The sequence below is a fragment of the Panthera onca genome, chromosome B1 (genome assembly GCF_046562875.1).
Source record: "Panthera onca isolate mPanOnc1 chromosome B1, mPanOnc1 haplotype 2, whole genome shotgun sequence".
Taxonomy (NCBI): Eukaryota; Metazoa; Chordata; class Mammalia; order Carnivora; family Felidae; genus Panthera; species Panthera onca.
This window is the reverse complement of record NC_138342.1, coordinates 43,612,103-43,639,729: the sequence shown is the minus strand read 5'-3', so window position 1 is coordinate 43,639,729 and position 27,627 is coordinate 43,612,103. Positions and strand designations below refer to the sequence as shown.

Sequence of the window (27,627 nt, the reverse complement as noted above, 5' to 3'; positions counted from 1 at the left end):
TATAAAGAGGCCATCAAAAGCTCTCGAAGTTTAGGATCCGTAATCAAGTACTTAGGCCATAAAAGGGTCAAGATCCAGTGGCTGGACATAAAAGGTACTCGCTAATTGTGGCAAGAATGAATAGCAATGATTCTCTTAGGATACAAATAATATCTAATCACTTTGTTTTAGAACTCCTGTGTGAACTGGGGGTTGATGGGGGGGGTGGTGGGGGAGAGGGGAAAGTGGGTGATGGGCATTGAGGAGGGCACGTGTTGGGATGAGCACTGGGTGTTGTATGGAAACCACTCTGACAATAAATTATATTTAATATAAAATAAATAAATAAATAAATAAATAAAACTCATGTGTGAACACAGAATAAGGGCCTAAATGTGGAATCTGATCCCTGGCTCTTAACTTCTTATAATGTGAACAGAGGTGTGGAGAGGTGAGTATCACTCAACACTGAAAGGACCCTTCTCAGCTGATTATTTTGCAAGATTCCTTCTAGATTTGCATGCCTCACCAGCAGCAGAAACTGTCATGGGACTACTTAATAGATTTCCTACTCACTCGTCCCGAAGAAAAATACAACCCAATGTTTGAGGAAGCAGGACTTCCTCTTTTGATCTCAGACAAAGACACACAGGGAGAGGAAACCCTTCTCCGCCATTATGAGGTCGGTCTTTGGGGAATCAGATAAGGTCTGGATTTGACAAGCACAATATATTAGGATCCATCCCTGCAACAGAAAAGAGGAACTTTCTCATTTCCAGGGGGTTTTCCCCAGCAGCCCAGTACAGCTCCTGTTGTAAATACATAGATTTCCGTGTTTCTGAGTTCTGGAAAGCACTTGCTGACATCTGAACCTGATAAGAAGCATTAAGGATTTGAATACAATAACCACCAGGAGACCCTCACCGTCTGTGAAGTTTGGGGTGGGGGAGGAGGAGCTCTTGACTTCTTTCAACTTTAACTTCCTTAACTTAAAGAAGGATTGGGAACAAAGTGAAAAGAGCAAAAAGAGCTTGGGGAAGGTCAGCCATACTAGCCAGAGGCCGGTGTTACCCCAAGTCCTGCCAAGCACCAAGGCAGAGTGCCATGTGTGGCTCACCTTCAGGCGCATGCTCCAGAGACAGAGGCGGGATCCTTGCAAGACTTTGCAGAAGGACCTGTCGGGCATCAGCTACCCTCACATTAGTGTTTGCCCTGCGCGGCTGTGGCAGTGCCTGCCGGTAAGGACCGAGGATGCACCCATGCTAACTAACCACCATCCCATTTCCTCCTCCTGGGAACTAAGAATTCCTCAAAATGCCAACTCCCAGGTTTAGGAGGGGAAATGAGGTTGGGCTCGCAGCACATGAAAACTTTAATAATAATACATGCCAACCATAAGCGCTAGTCCTACTTCCACAGCATCTAATTCTAATGACCTCAAATAAAATGCCAGTAAGTGAGGGGCCAGCTTGTCCGTATTTATATATACACACAAATCTACACCAACTGGGGCATTTCAACTTGGTTTTCATGGAGACAAAACATCCAGGACATAAAATCTACCATTTTAACCATTTTTCATTTTACACTTGATTGGCATTACAATGTTGTGCAAACGCCACCACGAGGCACCTCCAGAACTTTTTTTTATCATTGAAACTTTGTACTCACTGAACGGATACTGCCCCTTCCACCGCCACTTGCCCCATAGCCCCTGGCGACCACCATTCTACTCTCTGTCTTCATGAATGGGCTATTCTAGAAACCTCATATATGTGGAACCATAAAATATCGGTCCTTTTATGTTTATATCAGCAGAATGTCTCCAAGGCTCTTCCTTCCGTGTTGTAGCCTGTGTCAAAATCTCCTTTTGAAAACTGAGTAATATTCCATTGTATGCACACAGGCCGTCTGTATATATCCATTCATCCTGACATGTGGGTTGTTTTCCTAAGGCATCTTTGAAACCTTGTCTTCAAAGGTCTTTTTTGAAAGACCGCTCGGATTTTCTAGTTCTAAAAAATGCTAGGCATTATGCTTGGCTTAAGTAGACATTTAGGCTAATTTTCACCATAATGGGTAAATCAATACATTTGACTAGTGAATAAATTTTAAATCCTGTTTTTTTTAAAAAAAATTATGTTTATTTATTCTTGAGAGAGAGAGACAGAGACAGAGTGTGAGTGAGGGAGGGGCAGAGGGAGAGGGAGAGGGAGACACAGAATCTGAAGTAGGCTCCAGGCTCTGAGCTGTCAACACAGAGCTGGACGTGGGGCTCGAACTCACAAGCCGTGAGATCATGACCTGAGCCGAAGTCAGATGCTTAACCGACTGAGCCACCCAGGTGTCCCTGTAAATCCTGCTTTTAATGGATCTATCAGATAAGGGAAATTGTACCTTCCCATCCATCCCATACACAGAGCAGACAGAACCTTTTCTCCTTCTGTTTCCACTTTCAAAATGTCACTTTATAGCCACAGAGCTGGTTTATACCAAAGGAAGTAAAAACAAAAGTATTAATTTTTTAAAAAAGGGAATTTTATCTGAGGCAGTTACCAGAAAAAAAAGGTTACCAGCATTGATAACTGTCTTGCAAACAGACTTGAATTAGCTGCAGCTTTGGATAACAAGCAGAGGGGGAATCCCCTCTCTCCTCCTTTTACAGAATAGGTAGAAACATTCAGAAAGCTCCCTTTTATTTGCCTTTGTGTTACCTTGCCAAGAAGAGATTCCTTTTTTTTTTTTTTTTTTTTTTTTAAGGTGCTAGAGAGAATCAATTTCCGGGAAGGCAGAGGAGTTGTAGGGTCTGAGTTGAATTTGAAGAGCTCAGACTAAGGTTGAGGGCAAAAGCCCAGAGTGTCCCTCTCTGGCCCAGCGTCCCACCCTAGAGGAAAGGGGAAAAGATCACACTTGGGTGGAGGGCAGAAGAAGGAATTCATTCTAGGTGGCCTCTGTGCTCTCATAAAATACAGGAGGCAGGGTCTCCTTCAGATGAGTTTGGCGGGGGAGGGAGGGGGGAAGAAGGGGAGGGGAAGGGGTGCATAGTAGCAACTTACTCTCAAACGGTTCTGAAACAATAGTATGTATATACACAACATAAAAGTGTCGAAATGTTAACAAATCAAAGAGTCTAGGTAAAGGGTATCCAGGGGCTCTTTGTACCAGTCTTGCAACTTCTGTAACTTTATTTAGCAATATTTTAAAGTCTAGAAGCAAGCTCAGAGCCTGGAAATGGTGGTGCTTCTCTGAGCCTGGGTGAGCAAGTCAAGCAACAGGAATGAAAAAAGGTGTTCGTTTCGGAGGCAGAGAACCACGGATCGCAATCCAAGCTATGTGAGACTTGGGGGAGGTTACTTGACCTTTCCAAGCCTCGGTTTTCACATCTCTAGCAGGGGGTACAATATTTCAGGATTCTTCTTTCACCTCCAAATCCTGCATGTACCTTGCTGCAGTGAATGGTCTTGCTGCTACTACCGCTACAATTACTGTGCATGATAGCAGCGAAGGAGGATAAGGGAGTACCCAAGAAAGCATTAGAGCCACGCTGGGATCCATCCCTCCAGGATGGGCAGGAAAGCGCGTGGGGCGGTGGGGGGGGGGGGGGGGGGGATATGGATGGACTGCAGTTATGAGGGAAAATGGCATCTGATAAACAAAGGACACAGGCACCAAAACATAAAATTACAGCCATGTGCGCCATCCGTGGTCCTGGCCAGCTCCACAGATCATAGCTCTTCTGATTGTAGCTATTTGAGCGGGCATTTGTGTTTATGACTTTTGTTCCAAAATACATTGCGTTTATTACACTCACTTAATCTAAAAGGGGTTTACAATAAGTATGAGAGGGTATGTTGTGTCTCAAATGTAAAAAAAGGAAAGAAAGAAAAAAAAAAACCACAGCAATCAACTAATTTATAAATAGGCAACAGATCAGTTCTATTAAAAGATTCCCATAAGCATGTCAGCACCTTTACCCGCTACGTCTTGAAAACTGTGTCTTCACAAAACCCTGAGCCCTCATTCTCAATATCTGTAGTTTTATAAACACGTGCATGCTATTGGCAATCCTATACAGCATCAGGACAGCTCACTTAGTGTCTTATTTGAGACACATGTCCCCACCTTGAAGCTGTTGCCTCTGGGAAGTAAATGCCATGCTTTCTCCTTCTGGAACAGAAATGAAAAACTCTACTTTATCCAGGTCAAGACAAACAGGCTAAAATAAGGCAAAGGATGACTGGGTGGCTCTGTCGGTTGAGCGTCCGACTTCAGCTCAGGTCATGATCTCGTGGTTCATGGGTTTGAACCCTGCGTCAGGCTCTGTGCTGGAGCCTGCTTCAGATTCTGTGTCTCCCTCTGTCTCTCTCTCTCTCTTGCACCCTGTCTCTCTCTCAAAAATAAACATTAAAAATTAAAAAAAAAATAATAAGGCAAAGGAGGGCACCTCTGTTGTTCTATTACATGGATTTGGAAGTGGGTGGGAGACACACAGTGCCCCAGCATCAGATCCTGTAAGCAAAGCAGGCAGCCCCTCTTGGACACTCTGAGGGGAGTGGGGACAACAGCCATTTCCCTGAAAACGTCTCAGATGCCACCTTGACCACTCCAGCTGCTGGTTTCTGGCACATGTATTATGAATGTGTCCAAGAGCAGAGGACTTCTCTCCTTTTCCATATGCCTGGATAATAACTCTCAAGAACCTCTTCTCTTGGGTGTCCCCAAAACTAGACCCCCCAAATGAGAATCAGCTTATGAGATTCTGCTGCCACCGTGCAAGGGACTGGCCCTTCTGGCACTAGGATTTGATGGTGATGGCAACTGCTCCCGTGAATAAAACTTTCTGGTGACACCTCTCTCCAACTGCATACATTAACCAGCCCCATGACCCAGGGATAAAAAGGGGACGCCCCCCCCCACCACCACTATTCATGCATGCATGCATGCATTCATTCATTCATTCATTCGCCTAAAAATATTTACTAAATGCTTGCTACTTCTGGGACCTTGGGCAGCAGGGAATAAGCAAGGTCTTTCCCCCTCATGGCATTTATATTTAGCTCCACCGATGAGCAATGAACCAATAATTATACAATTGTATAATTACAATGTGATGAATATGACGAAGCGCACTGTACTGTGGGGGCTGACCTGACCCACCCTGGGGGGTTGAAAAGGATTGCAAAGGAAACAAGCCGGTTGCGACCTGAAGTGCACTAGACCAGGGAGCAACATGGTCCCCTGGCAGTGGGCAGAGGGGCGGCTCCTGCAGAAGCCACAGCTCGAAGGAGCAGGACACCTGTAAGGAGTGAAGAAAGCACTACGGTGAAGCATGAGGCACTGTGTGCAAAACAGAGATCCAAAGGAGACACTGGATGCCCTGAGTGGGATCTACCTGAGTTAATCAGAGAAGAGTAAGTACTTTTCAAACACTACCTCTAGGGGCGCCTGGGTGTCTCAGTCAGTTAGTGTCTGAGGGGCTCAGGTCATGATCTCCCCATTCGGTTCGTGAGTTCGAGCCCTGCTTCGGGCTCTGTGCTGACAACTCAGAGGCCGCTTCAGATCCTCTGTCCCCTTCTCTCTCTGCCCCTGCCCCGTGTGTTCGCTCACTCATGCTCTATCTAAAATAAATAAACTTAAAAAAAAAAATGTTAAATACCACCTCTAAAGGGGCCTTCCCGTTCCTTCCCCCAGCACATGCACATGCTCTAAAGGCCCCTTGCAGTCTCTACTGAGGCCCCTTGCAGTCTCTACTGAGGCCCCAGCCCACGGCACTGCAATTGTCTGTTTTCCTGTCTGGACTAACCGAAATTCATATCTGTCTTTTTAAGCGCCACAGAAAGAGAAGGGAGAATTGCACCCTGGTCTGACATTCAAGGGGCCACACGAGCTTTAACTTTTCAATTATCACTGCCTGACGCTGTGACAAAGCCCGAGAACTAGACCACTGGTGTGCAAACCTCAGCTTCTACCAGCGTCACCTAGAAAGCTGTGAAAATGGGCCGCGGGGCCCTGCTCTGAGTTTCCCCTTTCAGCAGGTCTGGGGCAGGGCGGGGAGTCTGCCTTTCTGAGAAGTCCCATGTGATGCCCCTGCTGTGGTCCGGGACCACACTTACAGAAGCAGTTACTCCCCAACCCCACAAGATGGTCAGCTACCAGAAGAAACTCATAGCACTCATGCAGCAGAGGGAAAAAAAAAAAAGAAAGAAAGAAAGAAAAGAAAAAAAAAAAAAAAAACAAAGAAAGAAAAGAAAAGAAATTTTACCAGTATTTGTATCTTGGAAGTCAAAGCAAACCTACAAAAACAGATTTTCTTGAGTGAGCAAATCTGCCTGGCTTTTACACCTAGAAATCGGCCTCGCGCTGGGTCCCCCTGACAAGCTTTGGCAGCCGCTCGGGCACAGATTTCTCGAATCCCCAAGCTTTAGAAGTGGGAAATGTTGCAGAATTCACCAGTCACAGCTACGGGACTCCAGAATAGTGACACTGGGTGGCAAATACAACTTCTGCAGCACATCAGACCTCAATCTGGTGCACTCCATCTGAGGGCCCAGAGCCCAAGCCCACAGCCCAGGCTAATCCAGTGCAGGCCTCTGAGCTCCCATTTGCAGGGGGGTGGAAAGCAGAGCAAACAGCAGTGCAGGCTTCCCCCAAGACGATCAGTGTTCTTGCACTCAGCCCTATCGCCGAACAGACATCGCTTGGTGAGGAGCTCACACACCATCCACCAATTTGCTAAACTGCTAATCGGAAAACCGCTGCAAAATTCTGCAGCCATTCTACATTTGAATAAACAAAATAAAAAATAATTAGACCAAAACAATCACATTGGTCTAAAAGCACAGTAATGGACAAAATTAGTGTATTCAAATTTGTTGCGACATTCATCAGAACACTTGCTGGTCAATTTGCTTAATGAATGTTCACTTTTCCCTTAATTTTTCTTGGGTGACATTCACTTAGAACAATACATTAGGCCTGCGATCCTTTTGCAAAAAATTCGTACTGACCAGCTCTGTTTTCAAAATGATTTCCTCTCAATCTTTTTTGTAGAAAATTAGAGGAAATGTCTGAAAACGACTTTACTTTGTTTTCCAGAATTAAAAAAAAATGTTTTAGGTTTATTTATCTTGAGAGAGACAGACAGAGTGAGCAGGGGAAGGGCAGAGAGAGAGGGAGAGGGAATCCCAAGCAAGCTCCACACTGTCAGCATGGAGCCTGATGTGGGGCTCAAACTCAAAAACCATGAGATCATGACCTGAGCTGAAACCAAGAGCTGGACGCTTAACCAACTGAGCCAACCCAGGCACCCCTGTTTTCCAGAATTTTTTTTTTTAAGTTTCCAATACGCCCACTGAGAAAGTTTTACTTCTTCCTTATATGACTTTAGAATAATGACTCCTTTAAAAAGGTGGGTGGAGGGAGAGGCCAATTCTGAAATCATCACCTTTTAGCATATCATTTAAATCAATAGCCAATTGAAGGAAACTCACATTGGAGGAAGGATATTTAGTATTTCTGGAAATCTGAATTAATATTATGTCAAGTCCTGGTAGCATTTTTTCCAAATGACTATAATTAGAGATATGCAAATTTTTCATGGGGGGAAAAAAGCCGACAGTGAAAAATGCACCTAATTAACTAATGATTTTATCTTTATTAGCCGATATTAAAAGTTTAAATGTGGTCTAATGCTCTTAAAACCATAAAATAGCATGATCTCCTTTAGAACTCAAGGGATATTACAGCAAACAATGGCAGAGTCTGTCACTTTTTATACATTTTCCTCAGAAACAATAGCTCAGATACGAGCTTCCTGGTAGTCTGATAACTTCAACCATTACATTTTGTCATAAACAATAAGCTTAGAAAGCAAATGCTAGGTAGACCATAAAACGTTCAGTTCCAGTCTTTCGGATAGTTACAACCACTAACTTTTCTCTCTGCAACACATTTTTGGTAACTTATTTTGGAAGAAAATGATTTATAAAGTCAACTACCGATGATGTAATGTTTCAAGGCTTTGCTACTTTGGTCCCAGTTTGGTAGACGGAAAGGTTACCAAATCTCATGTTAAAAAGTCTACGGAAGGGGCGCCTGGGTGGCTCAGTCGGTTAAGCGTCCAACTTTGGCTCAGGTCATGATCTCACGGTCCGTGAGTTCGAGCCCCGCATCGGACTCTGTGCTGACCGCTCAGAGCCTGGAGCCTGTTTCAGATTCTGTGTCTCCCTCTCTCTCTGACCCTCCCCCGTTCATACTCTGTCTCTCTCTGTCTCAAAAATAAATAAATGTTAAAAAAAAAAAAGTCTACGGAGAGGGGCGCCTGGGGGGCTCAATCAGTTAAGCATCTGACTCTGGGTTTCAGCTCAGGTCACAATTTCACGGTCTGTGAGTTCGAGCCCTGCATCAGGCTCCTTGCTGACAGCACAGAGCCTGCTTGGAATTCTCTCTCTCACCCTCTCTCTTTCTGCTCCTCCCCTGCTTGTACTATCCCTCTCTCTCTAAAAATAAATAAACTTAAAAAAAAAAGTCTACGGAGATTCTGGCAAAGGTGCTGCAGTGACAGCGGCATAATTACTGAATCTCCCCCACCCACACCCATACTAACCATAAAAACAGACAAACAGAGCAGAACCAGAAACCTAGGGACAGCGTCAACAACAAAACCAGGAGACAAGGTATTCCCTGTGTATGTGAAGGTGAGGACAACCAACCAACAGCTTCAAAAATTGCCATTAGATGCTCACTAGAATGTTCAGAGAGCCATTCTGAGAACACCCACACAAACTGGCAAAGGGCTTTGCGAGTTCCAATTTCACCAGTAAGTGCAGAGGGAATTGTGACCCACGTAGTGTCTGATGTCCTGGAATGTTCTGGGGTGGGGGACATCTGATTCTTATGAATTAACAAGAAAGGAGAAAGCTTCATAGAGAGGAGAAACTGCTGGGGATGAATCTAAGATGAGCAAAACAGGGGCAAAGGTTGGGGTGGGCAGGTGGGAATGGGGACCAAAATTGTAAGACCTTAGACTTTAGAAAAGTAGACCACTCTTTGAAAACAGCGTAAGTGGTACTCTAGAATTGTGAAGCCAGAAATGCTACAGGAAATACAGGAAAACTCATGGTGAACAACAGAAAAGAACCACAGTGGAATTCCAAATAGTTAAAGACACAACAAGGCACAGAATGACATCCCTAGTATAGGCAATAAAAATCATGCCAGAAGGAAAGAGAACAGATGAAAACTATAACCCAGTAGTTTCAAACTAAGCTGACATACATGAAATCAAAGAAGCTATAAAGAACCATACAAACCAGGATTTTTAAAACCCCAAAGTTACTTGATTGGAGAAAATGGAAGATTTGAAACTGGAGGTAAAGAACTAAGAAAAGAATTAGAAGTAAAAGAAAAGAAAATCAGAAATGAAGGGTAAATTTAAAAGAAAAAAAAAGCACAAGAACAAATAAAATGAATACTGCCTTAACCAGAATATGGAGAGGAACGAAATTCTTACATTTACATGAATCATGAAGACACTAAAAGGATTTAGGAGAAAGTGATTAACATAGAAGACAGGCAAAGAAGATCTAACATACACATAATGGGGGTTCCTAAAGCCAACGGAAAAGTGTAGAATAAATAGCAAAAGCTTTGCCCCAAGAAAACTTCCTTGGGTAAGTACGTATTTAAGTGGTGCACCGTGTCCCTAGAAAAATCAATGCAAAGCACCCAACACTGTAAAATACTTCTGGGCTTCAAAGAACAAAAGTAAAATACACTCCTTTGGATATCTCGGCAAACATACCAAGTGAAACACGAGCGAAAGAAAATCAGATTGTCAGCAGACTTTGACAACACTTTATGGCAAAAGACGCTACCGTAAAATATTAAAGATACTTGAGCAAAGAAAGATGAGCCAAGGATTTTATATCAGCCAACCTGACTCTGAAGTATAAAAGCGACAGACAAGCTGTTATGAACATAGAATTCAGGAAATACTTCCCAGGAGTGCTTCCTGAGGCATCTAGTGAAAGATGAGCTTCAGAAAACCAAAGTGCCAGGGAAGACAGGACATAAGGACCAGTGGCCAGGATCAAACATACATTTACCAGTAGAACAAAGAGTGGTAACAAAGGAAATAGAAGGTAGGATTGCCATGTATTATGATAAAGCAATTGCAGTACAGCTGTCAGCAAAATTAGGGGAGGGAGGACTATCTGAAAAGTAGCATATGCTTGCTGATTGTACAGATAGTAACCGGGGTGAAAGAATATTACTTCAGATGCCAAGCTAGGGGGAGAAAAGGGAGAGGAAAGAACAGGCTTCTAGATAATTTAAATGTTACTCACAGCAGGAAACCAAGAGAGAATAACCTCCACCCCACCCCATACCCGAAAGAGCAAAACAAGGGTATTATATGAAAGGTATCAGTACAGGGGTGCCTGGGTGGTTCAGTTGGTTAAGCATCCAACTTCGGCTCAGGTCATGATCTCACGATTTGTGGGTTCGATATGAATATGATCAAACCTCTAAATCATAAATTTACAGGAAATACAGGGAACAGACAGCATGTTGACCACATGAGAGACTGTGAAAAATCGCATAGGGCAAGCACTCCGTTTCTTCAACAAAAATGGGGGACTAGGATCTATAATAAATAAGAAATCACTGAAAGGCCACATCAACCAACTGCAATATGTGAATCTTGTTTGGATTCTATCAAATGTTGACGTTATTTGCATAGATCTTTATATGTATTATATTTCAGTAGGGGAAATGTGAATGCTGGATCATCAACAACATCGTGGAATTATACTGACTTGGAAGGCTGTGACACTGGCATTACCATTACGTTTAGGGCAAGGGAATCTTTGTACCTTAGAACTACATGCTGAAAACATTTGTAGGCGAAATTCCGTAAGGCCTGAGATATGCTTCAAAATAACGGCAGGATGAGATGGACAGAGATAAAGCAAAAAGACTAGTTGTTGATCCAGCTGTTGAAGCTGGATGATAGGCATATGAAAGTTCATTACACTATTAGCTATGTCTCATATGTCCCCATAATTTGTTTATATATATATTTTTTATTTTTTTTAATGTGTATTTATTTTTTAGAGAGAGAGAGAGAGACAGAGTGCAAGCAGGGGAGGAGCAGAGAGAGAGAGAGCGAGACACAGAATCCGAAGCAGGCTCCAGGCTCTGAGCTGTCAGCACAGAGCCTGATGTGGGGCTCGAACTCACTAACCACAAGATCATGACCTGAGCCCAAGGTGGCTGCCCAACTGACTGAGCCACCCAGGTGCCCCATATATATACTTATTTTAAAGTTAATGTGAGGTTGGATTGTTCCATCTTAAAATGGCTACCACTGGGTTTTCAAACAATCCAAGGAATTCATCTAAGTCATAGGCCCCCTGCTTTTTTTTTTTTTTTTTAAACCCTTCTCTAGTTAACTGATCGCAAACTTAAACAGGGTCTATTTAAACTAGGCCCGGGGCGCCTGGGTGGCTCAGTCGGTTGAGCGTCCGACTTCGGCTCAGGTCACGATCTCGCAGTCCGTGAGTTCGAGCCCCGCGTCAGGCTCTGTGCTGAGTGCTCAGAGCCTGGAGCCTGTTTCAGATTCTGTGTCTCCCTCTCTCTCTGACCCTCCCCCGTTCATGCTCTGTCTCTCTCTGTCTCAAAAATAAATAAACGTTAAAAAAAATTAAAAAAAAAAAATAAATAAATAAACTAGGCCCTGAAGGAGTGCCTGGGTGGCTTGGTTGGTTAAGTGTCCGACTTCGGCTCAGGCCATGATCTCATGGTCTGTGAGTTCGAGCCCCACATCGGGCTCTGCGCTGACAGCTCAGAGCCTGGAGCCTGTTTCAGATTCTGTGTCTCCCTCTCTCTCTGCCCCCTCCCCTGTTCATGCTCTCTCTCTGTCTCAAAAATAAATAAACGCTAAAAAATAATAATATCTGTCTCAAAAATAAATAAACATTAAAAAAATAATAAATAAATAAACTAGGCCCTGAAATTCTCACCCAGAACAGTCAGTACTAACCAATGATAACTACACTGGGTAAGAAGAATTCTCTGGCTCGCAAACACTAGTCTTGTCACCCTAGAGCAAGCATATTACAGCAACTGATCTCCTAATTACTTAAGTACCCACGCTTGTATTCCTGAAGCAGGGGTGTTTCATCAAAATTGTTAGGTGACATCCTACCAAGCACCTGAGGAATCCTTATGGGCTTCTACCGAAGCTGTAGTCAGTAGGGATGCCTTCTTGCCCTTATAACTCAAGGGAGTACCACTTTCCATCGCTAGGCAGACTGTATCCTGGAGTCCTTCCTGAGGATCAACACTAACAATGCCAAAGGCAACAAGAGTCCTACCAGATGCCCAAGAATGGACAGAAGAACTTTACGGTCCTCAGTAATTCACCAGGGTCAAACCTCACCGGGACAGTGCTTGATTTGAAACCGGAGAGCTTATCATACCATGGATCTCTGAAAGGCCACTCTCAGGCTAAGATGCAAAAAAATCAGATGAAGCCAGCGTGCTGTCCCCTCACCCAGGCCACCTACAGGAACAGGAGAGTGGGACATGACTCACAGAACACCTGTCAGTGGCTGAAAGGCACTGAGTCAGACCCAAAGTGCCATCCGTGGATCGTACTTATTATTAAACCCAAAGGCAGCCAGATTTGAACAAGAAAACGATGAAAGAATTTAAAAAGGAGGTGAGGGGCGCCTGGGCGGCTCAGTCGGTTAAGCGGCCGACTTCGGCTCAGGTCATGATCTTGCGGTCCGTGAGTTCGAGCCCCGCTTCGGGCTCTGTGCTGACAGCTCAGAGCCCGGAGCCTGTTTCAGATTCTGTGTCTCCCTCTCTCTGACCCTCCCCCGTTCATGCTCTGTCTCTCTCTGTCTCAAAAATAAATAAACGTTAAAAAAAATTTTTTTTAAAAGGAGGTGAAGAGCCTCTAATCCCCGGAGACACACTGAGGAGCACTCAGCCTGGACCCCTGAAGCATCTCTCTCAGCTGTGAAAAAGCATTCTGGTACATTCTGAGAAAAACGGTTCCAAGCCTGCAGACTGACAACGCACTTTGGCACAGGAAAGGCTCCACGATGTCCTGAAAGTGAAGACACCTGTCTGTGTTCACATGCTTTGTTCAGCCCCCTTCGGTGAGTCCTTCCAGGAACTGCTCAAGTGGCTCTGAAGTTATGGAGACTGTTCTGTTCCAGCTAAGAAAAGCTAGGACAGAAGTGAGAGCTCAGCCCTTCGGAAGGCAGGACCTGTGGCAGATGGGACTCAAGGGACTAATACCATAAAAAGCTCTCCCTGAGTCAGTCCCTCCTTCCCCATGAACTTAGTCCCCCAGACCCTCTGAGAAACCTTACCTGTCTCTGCTTCCTTCCTTCATTGACCAAAATGCGGAACCGAAAGAAATCTAAATTAATAAATCTAAATAAATCTAAATAAATCTAAATTAAGCTTTCTATGAGAGACCCCTAGACTTTTCTTTCTGGGTTCTTTGTGGGCCTGGGCTCAGGAGACCAAAAAGAATTCTCTGGAACAGGAGCCCCAACACGACAAGGATTTTTGCTCTGTGTGTTCACGGTTATACCCTCCTCTCTTCAGGAGGCAGTCATTCTGAAACTAAGGTGATCATTTTAAATAATATCCCTTGAAAATGCAGAAATGTAAATTAGGCTACACATTCAGATCTACTAAAAAATTCATAAACCCTTCTACATATGCTAGTTTATTTCAAAAAGCAGAAGGGGGGGTTCTTTTTTTTTTTTTTTAATGAAAGTGATGCATTTTGGTTGAACTGGGAATGTGTCTACTATTTCCCTGCAGTAAATATCCTGACAATATTATCATTAAGTAGAAAAAACATCTCGACCTCCCAATCAACCATTTTCAAGTGGCTGTTCCAGCGACATATTTTTGGATTAAGAATCCGGGTTTAGGGGCGCCTGGGTGGCTCAGTCAGTTAAGCGTCCGACTTCAGCTCAGGTCACGATCTCGCGGTCCGCGAGTTCGAGCCCCACGTCGGGCTCTGGGCTGATGGCTCAGAGCCTGGAGCCTGCTTCAGATTCTGCGTCTCCCTCTCTCTCTGCCCCTCCCCCGTTCATGCTGTGTCTCTCTCTGTCTCAAAAATAAACAAACGTTAAAAAAAAAAATTAAAAAAAAAAAAGAATCCGGGTTTAATTTAACAATGACAAGAAGCCTAAAGGCCAGTCCGTGTGGTCTTACCAGGCCCTTTCTTAAAATGAAGATCTTCCCAAGGTACACTGACTCAACATCACCCATTAAAAAAGAAATCTGGGAAAGTCAGAATGGAAATGCATTTAAAATATTTTACAAACTAAAATCCCGAGTCACTTTAAAAGTACCCACAGTCTTTCCAAGTAGAATAATTCTCAATTTTTTTAAACACGGTCTTGTTTTCTTTTAAACATGCACTAGCCAAGTAGAGTAACAGAGAGCCAATGCCCCTCCCCTCCACTCCCCTTCGCACTTCCAAAATCGCCAGTGTTTCCCCCAGAAGCCAAATCTATATTAGATTCCTTTCCATAAATACTTCCTTCCAATAAAAAGACAATACCAAATAATTTCCAAAGTTCTTTGTGATAATCCCTCTTTTGTCTGAGTCTTGCTAAGCAATTCTGCTTACTGACCAACCTGCATAGGTCATTCTATTTAAATTACTGACAGCCTGGGATTGTTTTTGAAGAATTTTTTAACACCCTTTGAAATAACCTGAGTCACCTGGGGTAAACCCAAAGGAAGCTAGGTGTTTTGCCTCACTCAAGAACTTTAAGATAACAAGAAAAGGAGTAAGGGTTTCTCTTTTAGTTTTTCCCATTATTTTTTTCCACTTGGTTAGGAACAAGACATTCCCTGGCAGGTGCCATTGTATATACCTTTTCCTTTTTAAAAAAATTTTTTTGGGGCGCCTGGGTGGCACAGTCGGTTAAGCGTCCGACTTCAGCCAGGTCACGATCTCGCAGTCCGTGAGTTCAAGCCCCGCGTCAGGCTCTGGGCTGATGGCTCGGAGCCTGGAGCCTGTTTCCGATTCTGTGTCTCCCTCTCTCTCTGCCCCTCCCCCGTTCATGCTCTGTCTCTCTCTGTCCCAAAAATAAATAAAAAAAAAAAAAAAAAAAAAATTATTTAAAAAAATTTTTTTAATGTTTTTATTTATTTTTGAGACAGAGAGAGACGGAGCATGAGCAGGGGAGGGGGAGAGAGAGAGGGAGACACAGAATCCGAAGCAGGCTCCAGGCTCTGAGCTGTCAGCACAGAGCCCGATGCGGGGCTCGAACTCACAGACCGTGAGATCATGACCTGAGCCCAAGTCGGACACTCAACCGACTGAGCCACCCAGGCGCCCCATATATACCTTTTCCTTAAGTGATTGACTTTTCCTCCCACAAACAGCCACCTTCCCCCCACCCCAACTGCTCATTGCTTTGGGAAGGGCAGTAACCAGTGTCCCTAATTACCTTCTAATTACCCTATAAAGCAGGGCTGTAGAACCCAGGGCAGAATCTCAACATGTCCTAAACCATCCAGGACCCTTATCAAGGCTTGGGGGTTTTGCTTGTTATTGTTGTGGATTTTTTTTTTTTAAACAAATGAATTTATGCAGACGGCTACAAGCCTGGATTATCATCTTACTCGACGTTTAAAATCTGCTAATAAGCAAGGAACCAAAAATCATCTATGGCCACTATAGGAATTTGAGCCTACAAAATCTGTAATCTCGCTGGCGGTGATGAGGCAGGCAGGGGAGGGAGGGTAATCAGCCCCGGACTTGAAAGCAACTCAAAGTACATATCCGTGGACCTCCTCTGGATTTGCATTGTACATATAGTATGTGTAATACATGCAGAAGTGAGGTCTGTACTTTTCCATTTTGGAAAGTTAATGTCTCTGAATAAGTAACTGCTTGACCAGATTACACTTAACAAAAATCTCATCGCATATGGCATTATAGGAAATACGGCAATTGCTGAAGAATAAAAATCCTAAGAAATTACCCTATCTCACCTTCCAGCGGATTCTTTCCATGGGAGTCTTCTGGCTAACTATAACCCTTTCCTTTTGGATTCATACTTTAACCAGTTCCTTAACCAAGATTTAACTCAGGCCCCAGATCTTCCTCTGAATCAGCCACTCTCCCCCAGAAGTGATGCCTCTTCCTCTAATCCAGTGGTAATGAATATGCATCCTGGCTTCCGGACCAGGGCTGTTCTTTAAATCTTATTACAAATCGTATTACATTAGCACCCACCCCAGCCCTTATCTTCCCACAGCTCCTAGGCTCCTTAAACACAGGGATCACATCTCAGACATCATCACATATTTCGGCATGACAAGTGAAATGGTGTGATCAACGGGAAGCTGCTGAACTGCAATTTCATTTCTACCGCCTTCCCCTACCGGACGGCGGGCTGACCTGATACGTACATCGAGCCATGACCATGAAATGACCAAAGGGAAAGGACAGGTGGGAAGGGAAGTCCGGCTGGTGGGTAAACCACAGAGCCAACAATCCACCCCCAAGTAATCAAGGGAGAAGGACTCCCCTCGTCCTTACAGATCTCTCCGCCTACACGCAGCACCACTGGCTTTCTCTCAAAAGTATCCGTCAGTTGGGAGATCAAATAGCAATTTTCTTAGGTGAGGGTTAATTATGATCGATTCCAGTTTCTCTAGACCTCGAACTTCCTTTCGTTCCTCTTACTTTGGCGCTCGGCTAAAGTTACCTCGCCGCACGATCCATCTGTGGCTAGATACCCCCAACCCCCAACAGATCAACAACCCGCTTTGAAGCTGCGAGCTCTTTATTGGCTATTTTCGGCATAGCCAAAACTGGTGAAGAGTGGTGGATCATGTTCGAGTCGAACCAGAATTTAGGGAAGACTCAACGCAAAGCCAAAGCAGTGAAGCAGGAAAAACGGCTATTTTATTCAGAAAAGATTCCAGGCAGGCCCGGAAAGGGGTCCTCAAACCAGCTGAGGTAAGCAGGGCCTGACCATTTCAAAATGACAATTATTTGGCTTTCCTCATATTTGCAGCCAAGACCCTATGACTAGCTCTGGTAATGCAATAAAGTATTTTCCAAACCTCAATCAAAGAATTTTCCCTAAAAAAAAAAAACAAAAAAAAAAACCCCAATTTCCTTCTGGGGCAATTTAAACTATTTTCATTGTGCCATTCTTCACTCACATATTACAAATATTTGAAGACTGTCATTCACTAAAACTTCTTCACCTTATCTTCTCTGGCCTAATAAATCCAATTTCTTTAAGTTGCCTTCAAAGGGCCAATTTCCCAAAGCTTTAATCAACTCTGTGTCCTCTTCTAAGCCCAAAATGTCCATTCTGTTCTCTGAGAAAACCAATAAACATCCTTTAAAAATGGCTTAATGCCGGGGCACCTGGGTGGCTCAGTCGGTTAAGCATCTTACACTTGATTTCAGCTTACGTCATGACCTCATGGTTCGTGGGTTCTAGCCCCGTATCTGGCTCCATGCTGAAGGTGGAAAGCCTGCTTGGGATTCTCTCTCTCTCCCCCTATCTGTCGCTTGTGCAATTGTTTCTCTCTCAAAAATAAACTTTTTGATAAAGGTGTAACCCAAAGAATGAAGACAGACTTATCCTCCTGCTATGTATTTCTTTTCACGAAAATTTACTTTTATCATATGGCTGATACACAACGCACAATTCTTCATAATCCCCATATCCCACCATTGATATTACACAGCTAAGTTCTGTTGATTTTTGGGGTTTAGTTTTGCTCTCACATGGACCTGACCGCCCAAGAAGAATCTCATTTGTATCTACCATCATGTCTGGGAAATGGAGTTTCAAGTTCATGCAGCCTGTAAATAGTCAATAGACAAACACAACAGTGTCCAACATATTCCTCCCCGCAAACGGGATGCTCCTCCTCTGACTTTATTTCCATCAATTCCATGGTCCCACCAGTTCTCCCAGTCACCCACGCCTATAATAACTCCCGCTCCCCTTCGCCTCAACCTCATCAACGTCTGACACACCCAAGATGCCTATAAATTTGCCAAGTGAATTCAGTCGGCTACCTTTATCTTCTTCGTGTCTCGTTAAGTATTTTCCCTTCTTTCCAGAGCACGCACCCTAACACCCAGAGGCCATCTAAAGAGTCTGACTGTCCCTCTATCCAGCTCCCCTCCCCATCAGCACAAAGCCTAGCCATGACACAAACCATCCTGGAAGAGGCCCCTGAGAAACTCTCCTTGAGGTATTTGTACACCCGTGTTCATATCAGCATTATTCAGAACAGCCAGAAGGCAGAAGCAACCCAGTGTCCATTGGTGGATGAATGGAGAAACAAAATATGGCAGAAACTTATACATGTGCATATGCATATGCATACATACATACACATATACATACATTTCCCTCCTTAAGAAGGAAGGAAATTCTGACATATGTTACAACATGGATGAACCTTGACGACATTATGTTAAGTGAAATCAGCCAGTCACAAAGACAAATACCGAATGATTCCCTAGCGTAGTCAAATTCACAGATACAGAAGATAGAATGATGGCTGCCAGGGGCTGGGGGAGGGGATAACAGGGAGCTGGTGTTTCATGGGCGCAGAGTTTCAGTTTTGCAGGATGGAAAGTGGTCTGGGGATGGGGTTCCACAACAATGTGAATGTACTTAACGCGGCTGAACTGGACACCTAAAAATGATCCAGATAGTAAATATTAATGTGTGTCTTTTACGAAAGGGTAAACACACACACACACCTCCTTCAGTCTTCATTACCTACAGGCAAGGTGGCCCAAGTTTTCAGAGCAGGTTGGGGACTGGACGGCAAGGTGGAGCAAGCGGTCCTGGCCTAGTAAGCAAAGCCCAGAGAGCCACTACTGGCTCAGATCCACCTTGGCCCTGACCTCTAAGCTCTTTTCAGAATCCGGACCAAACGCAGCATTAAATATCCCCTCCCTACAGTGCTCCTTGTGGCGAATCAAAGAGGCCACCTTTCCAGCCTCTTCCCCTCCCTATCCCCTCCCCCCGGCAACCATCACACCAAGTGCAAGGACTGACAATCCTCAAATGAGATCTTAATGTCTTATCCCCTATTTCCACATCCCCCATTTTCCCAATCGAAGCCTCACCTACAGACACTCTACCCTCTAACGCGCAGAAATGAATCTCAAATATTATCTCCCACATGGACACTTTGAAAGATCGCTGATCGCTATCATCTGCCCACCAAGACATAAACGTCTCTCTTTTGAAATCCTGCCTGAGCACTTTGCACTTCTTTGGACACCAAATGCGATTCTGGTCCGACGCTGTGCTCTTACTCCATCCCTCCCCCACCTCTAGCCCACACCTACAGTCCCTGCAAGGACCAAGGCCTAGGGAATCATAGATCTTTGTTAAACGGAGTCTGACATGTTTATTGAGCATTTCTTATGTTCAACGCACCCTATAAGTGCTAGAGAAAGGGAGATATTAAACCCAGGAGCACCACTGTGTGTCCGGCCTGGGGCAACAGCCAAGTTCAGCAGGGTCCCTCACTCTTAGGGAAGGCAGTCACAGAAAAGCCGCTCACTCTTCAGGTGCTTTCAATGCTGCATCACACAGGGTTCATGGACCCTATGTGAGCTACCCTTACTTACTCACCTTGAGAAAATGGCCATTTTACAGAGCTTTCCCCTCCTAAGCTTGCGTCCAGAAATCTAATCTGTATCCACCGAAACAGGCTAAGAACAAGGCAAAACAAAGAACCAGGGAGGCAAGTAGGCATTGCTTACTAATGGTGGACTTAAAAAAACAAACAAAAACTAGACATTAAATGTATACATTTCATCTTTATACCATAAAAACTCCTCTACATAATCTGGTTTTAAACTATATCCAATTTTTTTTTTTCCTGAGAGACAAACCTGCAAGAGGAACAATAAAATCAGCCTAATAGTGAAGTCCCTGTGCTGTCCCCATCAAGGACACCATACTAGGCATGTTATGTGGGTGACCTCACTCACTCTCTTCGGGAGCCCATGCCATCATCTCTGAGTCACATAAAAAGAACTGAAGCTTATGGAGAAGTGAAGAGTCTCTTCCCAGATCACACGGCCAGCAAGGGGCCAAATGCGTAAAAACCCAGGTTGTCCCTTTCGAACCCCGAGCTCTTAACTCTGATGCCACCTGTGCTGGCTAACAATTTAGCTTCAAGTTTGCAAGTGTCAAAAACCTAGCTGTCAGAAAGATATGCACTGGAGATACCTAACAGTGTGTCGTAAGCAAAATGTTAAGGCTAAAGCATAAGGTGAATGGAAAAATCAGCAGATGTGAATGCTTTCATTGGAGAAATCCTCTGGGTTGTTTGTCTTTCTGGGAGAAAGGAGAAAAAAAAAAAAAAGGCCAAGATCTGTTCAGTCCCTGAGTAGTGATTCCGATTGTTAGGTCAAAAGCCATATAAAACTCAAAAATTAAAGTTTACTTCACATTAAAAGCTGTCACGTTAGTACTTACTGGTACCTACTTGCAAAGATTACAGAGAGAAACCGGCAAATTCTACATAGTCACAGAGGTTACTCGTTTATTAGGTGCCGTCCCATCCCAGACCCTGTGCCAAGCATCTGTACAAGAATCTCTTCCTAATCTTTAGGACAATCATATTAGAGTAGGCATTATTTCCATTTCTGGAATAACAATAATTCCTATTTTATAGATAATAATTATGACTGACATGTATTATGTTTGTACTAAAAGTGTGCCAGGCAGCACGATCCTAAAAATGTATTATGTAGAAGCACGTATACCAGCACAGAGAAGTTAAGTAATTTGCCAAAGTCACACAGCTGAAATGAGGATGAAAAAGTAAGTTCAGCAGGGCAGCTGACTGGCTCCAAGGTCCCAAATGTGTCAGCCATGGGGCCAGCAGACTAACACAAGGCTGTCTTCATTCCCCAGGCCTGTGCTCTGTCGGCTAGGTACCAGCATGGTCCCATCTGCACTCACCAGGGCCTAAGGCTAAATGCCTAAATGTCTAAGGGCAGTAGAGAGTGGTATTGCCTAGCGCCTCCTAAAGAGGACCAGTCCCTCAGTTCAAGAGAACAGAGAAATCGAGTTCTTGACATAAATTCTCCAGATTCTTAAGTATTGCCTTGATGTTTCCTTAATAAAGCATCACTTGGGGGTGGGGGGGTACCAAACAGGTTCATGGATTATCAGCTTGTAAGCTCTTACGTATTCAGAATCTGAGGTCAAAAGATGGGCTGTTTCATGTCCAAAATGTCCAAAACCAGAGGTACTACAGGCCAGGCTTACTCGGTCCCTTCACTTTCAACAAAGATTTACACTGGCTTTGCCCTGGATTCACACTTGTACCTCTGCTAACTCCCCAGTAGGCCCTCCTCACTCTGGATTTGCAGCCCCAGAAGCTCTCTATTCAGGTTACAGAAACTGCATATGAAATTTTGCGTCTTTAAGGTCCCTTCAAATGTCTTTCAATCCCTTGTTTTGAAAGCTAACACACAGGAATGCGGCAAAATAAAGCACTTCCCACATCGCAGTCTGTCAACTGTTAAACTAAATTCATTCTGGATCATGCTGCTGTAGCCTTGACCACAGCCTTTCAGGGGTTCCCATCCTGCAAGGCCAGCTCCAAGAATTCCGCTCAGGGCACCGCAGCTCATTTCCTGGTGTCCTTCTTTAATCAGCTGGGGGAGACTTGAGGAAATGAGTCAAAATCCTAAGAGCAGCTTCTAGCAGCTGTCAACAACAGCAGCAAAACCCATCATCAAAACAACACCTGTACGCAAATGCTCTACAAGGGAGCCCACAAAAACACTTGGCCCATTTCTGACGATCTGTCTGGGTGGTAAATCTCTAAGGGGTAAACTGCCCTTCTATCTCATGGTGCCCATCCGGGGTGAATGACCAGTGGCGTTAACTCATTCCTGGGAGTTTTCGCTTTCACAGAGCATGCCCCAAGTATATGATGCGAAGGCCATTTTTATTTTTTGGAAAGGTGGATGGCAAAATATCTCAACTGACTTTTCCACCATCGTTTTAGAGACAGTTTATCTTCATTTCTGAGGGCTTCTGGAATGGCACATCTAACACATACAGCCCTCATGCCCAGGGTTGAGTGCCTGCATACCCCCCACACAAGCTACATTTAATGACTCCCCTTCCTGGTGAATACTTCCCTCAAATTGAGAACACTTTCACCCACACATCCTAAGAAAGGCAATTCTAGGTCTTTTTCTACCAACATTTGGAAGGTAATGACCTTGACCATCCTGTATTCCCAGAATCTCCAATGATACCTGGCATATAATATGTGCTCATCAAATAGTTTCCAATGAATCTCACAACTGATTCTGTTAAGGCATGTGAATGGTATACAGTTGGGCATATGGGGCTAATCTCAGGCTTTACCACTGACTATTTGGGTAACTGACTCATCCTCAGCCAGTTTCTCCGGCTATGAAATGGTAGGAATTGTAACAGCACTACCTCTAGGGCTTGTTGAGAGGACTAGAAACACCATGCAAAGGCCCCAGCATGGGCCTGGCCCAGTTTTGAATAAAGAACAACTATGTACAACAGACACATAAAGGGAAAGTTAAGGCATGTCAGAAAAATGTGTTGTAATAACACAGCATACATAATTTATCAAGTCATAAGAAAAAAATGTGTGGATGAGTGGGAAAGACGAGAATGGGGATGTGACTTTTCTGGGATCCCTTTCCAAGACCATCATGTTATTCCCAACAGGATCACATCCAAAATGTCCTGTGTCCAGCTTCTGGCTCTGACTCTGGCCTCACACCTGCAGGAACAAGGGGAAAGTATGATTCACTATTCCTTACAGGCTTATCTTGCTGGGCACAGGTGTTGTAAACACTGAGGGGAGCAGTGATGGGGGGTCCTACAGAGCCCGCACCTCCTTGATTGAATTCAAAGGGAAACCAGGCACACATGTGGATTGAAGAAGACTCAGGATAAACCACACCTCCCCGCTTCAGCGGGGGCAGGGGACCAGTAGGCTACTACCCCCGTGGTCCCTGTGACCAGAAAAGGCAGAGGAATTTCAGGGAGACAGAAAGGAATCGGGGAAGGAATTCAGAAAAATTGGAGTCTACACTCAGAACACTGGAAGAGGAGAATGTGGGACCCAAAGGGTCGTTCCTGATGCAGATGCTTCACTGTCCTCTTGAGGAAATTGGGATCTCCAGAATTGAAACGACCTGCCAAGGGCACACAGCTAATAAATGGCTGGAAAAGGAGAACCAGAAGGGCAGCACTAGGCTTTGTCACTATACCATACTGCCCCCCAGGAGCCAGACCTTTAAATTCCCTTTGCCAAAAATCTGTTCGAGGAAGCCGGATAATTAGGAGGAGGAAGGAAGCAACTGATTCTTTTAATTTTAAAAACGGGGAAACTATTCTGCCCTTGTCTTTCTAGTGCCCTATTCGGGTCCGCACGCATAACTGAAATTAAAAATGCCAAGGCACAAAGACGTCAGGACCAAATGTGTCATTTGAGCTTAGAGCGGTCAAATCCGCCACGGAATCTGGGCACTCACTTATAATCTCTCTCCCGCCCCCCCCCCTCCCGGGTCCAGATGCAAGGCTTCTCTTCCTCCACCGGAAAGCCCTCACAATGCCGTTCAAGCCCGTGAATGAAGAGGCTACACCTTGAGACTTCATGGGAAACTGACCGGTAGTTAATATAGTACCACAATAGTACAAAGCGATGCTTCCTTTTGTAGCCCGTGAATCCCAGTTCAGACTCACTTTCTGCCCACTGCATCAGCGAGGTAAGCCTTGAAGGTCTTTAAAAAATGACCTGGGAGAGAGCAGGGTTTCAGGGGTTACCTGGGCGATCTGCACTCGCTCGCGCACTAGCGACACCCAGAAAAAAAAAAAAGGGAAGAAGGGGCAGGAATCGGAGGGCTTTCAGGAGCCTGCAAATCCTCCTCCTCCACCTTCAGACCTAAGTTCCCGCGCAGATAAAACCGGATTTTCACTACAGCTTTAGGATCCAAGTAAGATTTTGCAGAAAGTTCCACTCCATCTCCCACCCCCGCCCCAGGCGGCCCTTAAGTAGTGTAGCTATCACGTGGGAAGGGGTGTTGCAGATCTCAAAATTCCCAAAGAAAACGGGGACCCGCAATTACGGGTCGCAGACACCTATTCCAGAGGCTTGCAGAGGCCGGCCAGCCTGTCTGGGCATTCTGGCCAGACCCGGGAGGAGATCAGGTCGAAGACCTGAGCGTTCCAGCGCAAGGTCCCTGCCTCCTCTCGGTGCAGGCGGCAAACGCGGTCACCAGCCGCTCGGAGGCGCGTGGCAGGAAAGAAACGGCACCGCGGCGGAAAGGGGCGAGCCTTTGGCATGGGATTTACAAAAGCAAAAAGTCTGCAACCTAGCGGCTGCTTTCCACACGCCCAGCCCAAGTTGTCCCCGTAGCCGCCACCTCTAGGTTCGCGGGGTCCGGCTCCAGAGCCGCACACAGTGCGCTTCCCAGGCAAAATGCCTAACGGGAGGGCCCGAGGACACAGCGAGCAGAGGCGGCAGCGGGTCGGTCCCCAGCTCTGGGGCACAAAGAGCGCCCGCGGTTTGGAAAGCGGCAGCCACAGAGCAAAGAAAAGGCTCTCCAACTTTGCCCTCGGCGCGGCAGAGAACCTGCGGGCTGCTCCTCCAGTGCACCGGTCACACACGCGCAACTTTTAACAAAAGGAAGCAGTGGCCGCGCCTCGCACCGCGGAGATAACGCGCTGGGTGCGGACCCGGGACCCGCCCGCCTGTGCCCCCGCGCACCCCCGGCACAAAAGCAACCCCGAACTCGAACGCAGCCTGCGGCCGCACCTCACCCACTCTTGAGCCCCCTAGCTGCCCTCCTTCCCGGAAGACCCCCCAGCTCAGCGCCCCCGCCACCAGCGGCAGGGGCTCCTTGCACAGGTGAGCGAGGCAGGGCGCAGGAGAGTCCCGGGGACGCCTCGAATCTTCCCGGAGGCTGAAAAACAAGGGCACCGGAGGGCCGTCAGCCACCTCTGCTGACGAACCCCTGCGGGTTCGAGCCCTGGGGGGCACAGGCTGCTCCGGGGCGGGGGGTGGGGGGGGCGCGGCCCCACTGTCCGCGGCGCTCTCCCACCTGTCTGGACGCGGAGCAGGAGGAGCAGGACGCAGAGAAAATCCCAGGCGCCGCGAGCGCCTCTCATCGCGGTGGCTGCGCTGGGATCGGAGGTCCGTTCCACGTTCCTGCTCTCGCCCAAGTGCACGGAGCGCGGCAAAGCCGAGCCCCCAGAGCCGCGAGCGCGGAGCAGCGGCCCCTCCTCCCAGCGCCCTCCCCCTGCGCGCCGGCCACGCCCCTTCTCCGCGCCCCTCCTTGCCTCCCCTCCTTCCCTCCCTCCTGGGTCTCGCTCCCTCCTGGCGGCGTCTGGCTTCTGCTCTTTCGACGTGCTAATCCCCGGGGGCTGAGCCGGCGGGGAGGAGGAGGGCACGCTGGCCCTCGCCGCCAGTTCCTGACCCCGGAGCCCCTTCATCTCTCCACCTCTCCTGCTCCCCTGTGATGTGGTCTGGCGATCAGAGGCGGTTCCCGGACGAGGGAGGTGCTGCCCGAGCGCTTTGTGAAGCCCGGCACCCAGTGCACATTAGGGCACGAGCCCGCCACCTGGCAGGTGCTCCCCAGACAATAAAGGTCCAACGCAAGGCCCTCGAGCACGCTCCCGAGGGAAGAGAAGGGACGCCGCTGGTGGCGGAGGTGGTGCGGAAACCCACCGGAATTGGGGCGCGGGGATTACGAATTAGGCCCCCACATTCTCCATTTCTGTTAATCGAGTGGCCCAAGAGAGGCGCCTGGCACCATGGTAAAATGCTGAGCCGGACTGTAGGTAATTCTTTATGCTCAGTTTCTCCACCTGCTCTTAACCGTAATAACACAATTGGTTTCTATTGGTCGGCGTGGTCTCCGCCAAGGAAGCTCCTGCTGAGACTTTCCTGGAGAACCGGGCTTGGCATTCGAGTGGGGAAGAGAGCCTAGTGAAGTTTGCTCTGGGAGCTCGAGTTTTTTAAAAACCCATTTGCGCCAGAATCCTTGTGCTAAGCCCTCTGGGAACGTACCCACCCCCACCCCCTGTAAGGTTTCTCTTCCCCTGTATCAGGGAACAGTTACGGGGGGGGGGGGGGGGGGGGGGGGGGGAGGCGGTAGGGTCTCGGCCGTCCTCTTAGCTGCCCTAGCCTGTACCAGGAGCAAAATTATAGGAAAATTATTCTCTTAAAACAGGTTCCACTCCCTGGGAAGTGCTTTATCCAAGGTAACAACAGTATCTGTATAGGGTTTTATAGTTATTCCTTACTCTGAATATTATTTCATGCTCACAACAGCAGCTTTGTGCGGTAGGTAGAGCCTAATGTGTATTATTTGAGTTTTAAAAGTGGCCCAAGATAGCACAGCAAATAGAGGGGAGAGCCAGTCATTTTAAGACTGACTCCAGGTATGATGACCTTTCCCTATGCATTCTAATAAACCACTAAAACACTTTACCAGAGAGCTTAAGAGTGGAAAATAAATAGGAGGAGCCCATCAGAAAAAGCAGTGGAATAATATAGATACACCTCGACTCTTCTCTAAAATTGCATTCAAAATTTATAATTAATCAGCTCCGACACTCCGCTTTATTTAATATTGAAAGCTCCCCTGTTTAACATTGACCTATTAGGACCTGAGTTAGTTTTTTAAATTATTTTTAAAGCCAGTCACTTAGATCAATACGTATGATTGCCTCTCCTTAAATTTATGTATTCATTCAACAAGCATTTAAGTATCTACTCTAGGGACTGGGAGTACCATTGCTAATAGACAGATATGGGCACTGCCACAATCCTTATGGTCAAGTGGGAACCCCCACCCAAATGTCCTAGGAAATGTGTCAAGTCATATAGCTGTGGGAAAACTGAAATTCAAAGGTCTCTGTGCTCTGGGCCATCAGACTGACCATGTCTTTTTCTTAGGATGACAGAGATAAAAGCTACCACTCAGAGCAATCATAAGTTTCTGGGATCTTGATTTATTTCTAAAATCCATTTTGTAGTAAGAAAAAAAAGTCACTGTGAGTTAAAATATCAACATTATGCCTGGGAGAAAATTTACAATTTTCTTCTTCAATCAACTGATATTGGAGAGGATAACAAGTCTTCAGGAGAGTGGGTGAAAAGAGACCATATTGCAATTTAATTCTAGGCAGGAAACTTCTTAAAAAAAAAAAAAAAGGCAGAATAGAGAATTCCATAATGCTGGACTGTCAGTCATGTTTACCATCCAACAAATAAATATCTGCTGAGCACCTTGGTAGGCACAAGACCTACAAAAATCATAAAGACGAAGTCCTTGCCTAGGCGGATTCACAGTCTGAGAGGGTAAGCAGATACCCAAAAAGATATTCTAATATTTACTAACAGGATTTGTGTTCAACCAATACACGTCAAGTTGGCCATGCTGGTTGAGAGAATATTGAAATCCTTCTGTACTGATTGGAAAAAAAGCCACTCCCCTAAACACCTAAGTGCCCCTTCATTCCAGTTCCTTTCTTGAGATACCCCCAAATCTCCTCAGATCCAGCAACTAAAGGCTTA

At 45.7% G+C, this 27,627-nt stretch overlaps 1 protein-coding gene across 2 annotated transcripts in view; it reads right to left on the bottom strand.

The window, feature by feature from the left end:
• The window catches only part of KIT (KIT proto-oncogene, receptor tyrosine kinase), an 86,468-nt gene extending 60,915 nt beyond the window's left edge, over positions 1–25,553 (bottom strand). For both annotated transcript variants that reach the window (XM_060654993.3, XM_060654994.3), the window contains exon 1: positions 25,148–25,553. In XM_060654993.3, coding sequence (XP_060510976.2) covers positions 25,148–25,538 — 391 coding nt within the window. In that variant the 5' untranslated portion in view covers positions 25,539–25,553. The remainder of the gene's footprint in view (positions 1–25,147) is intronic.
• Between the last annotated feature and the right edge of the window lie 2,074 nt (positions 25,554–27,627).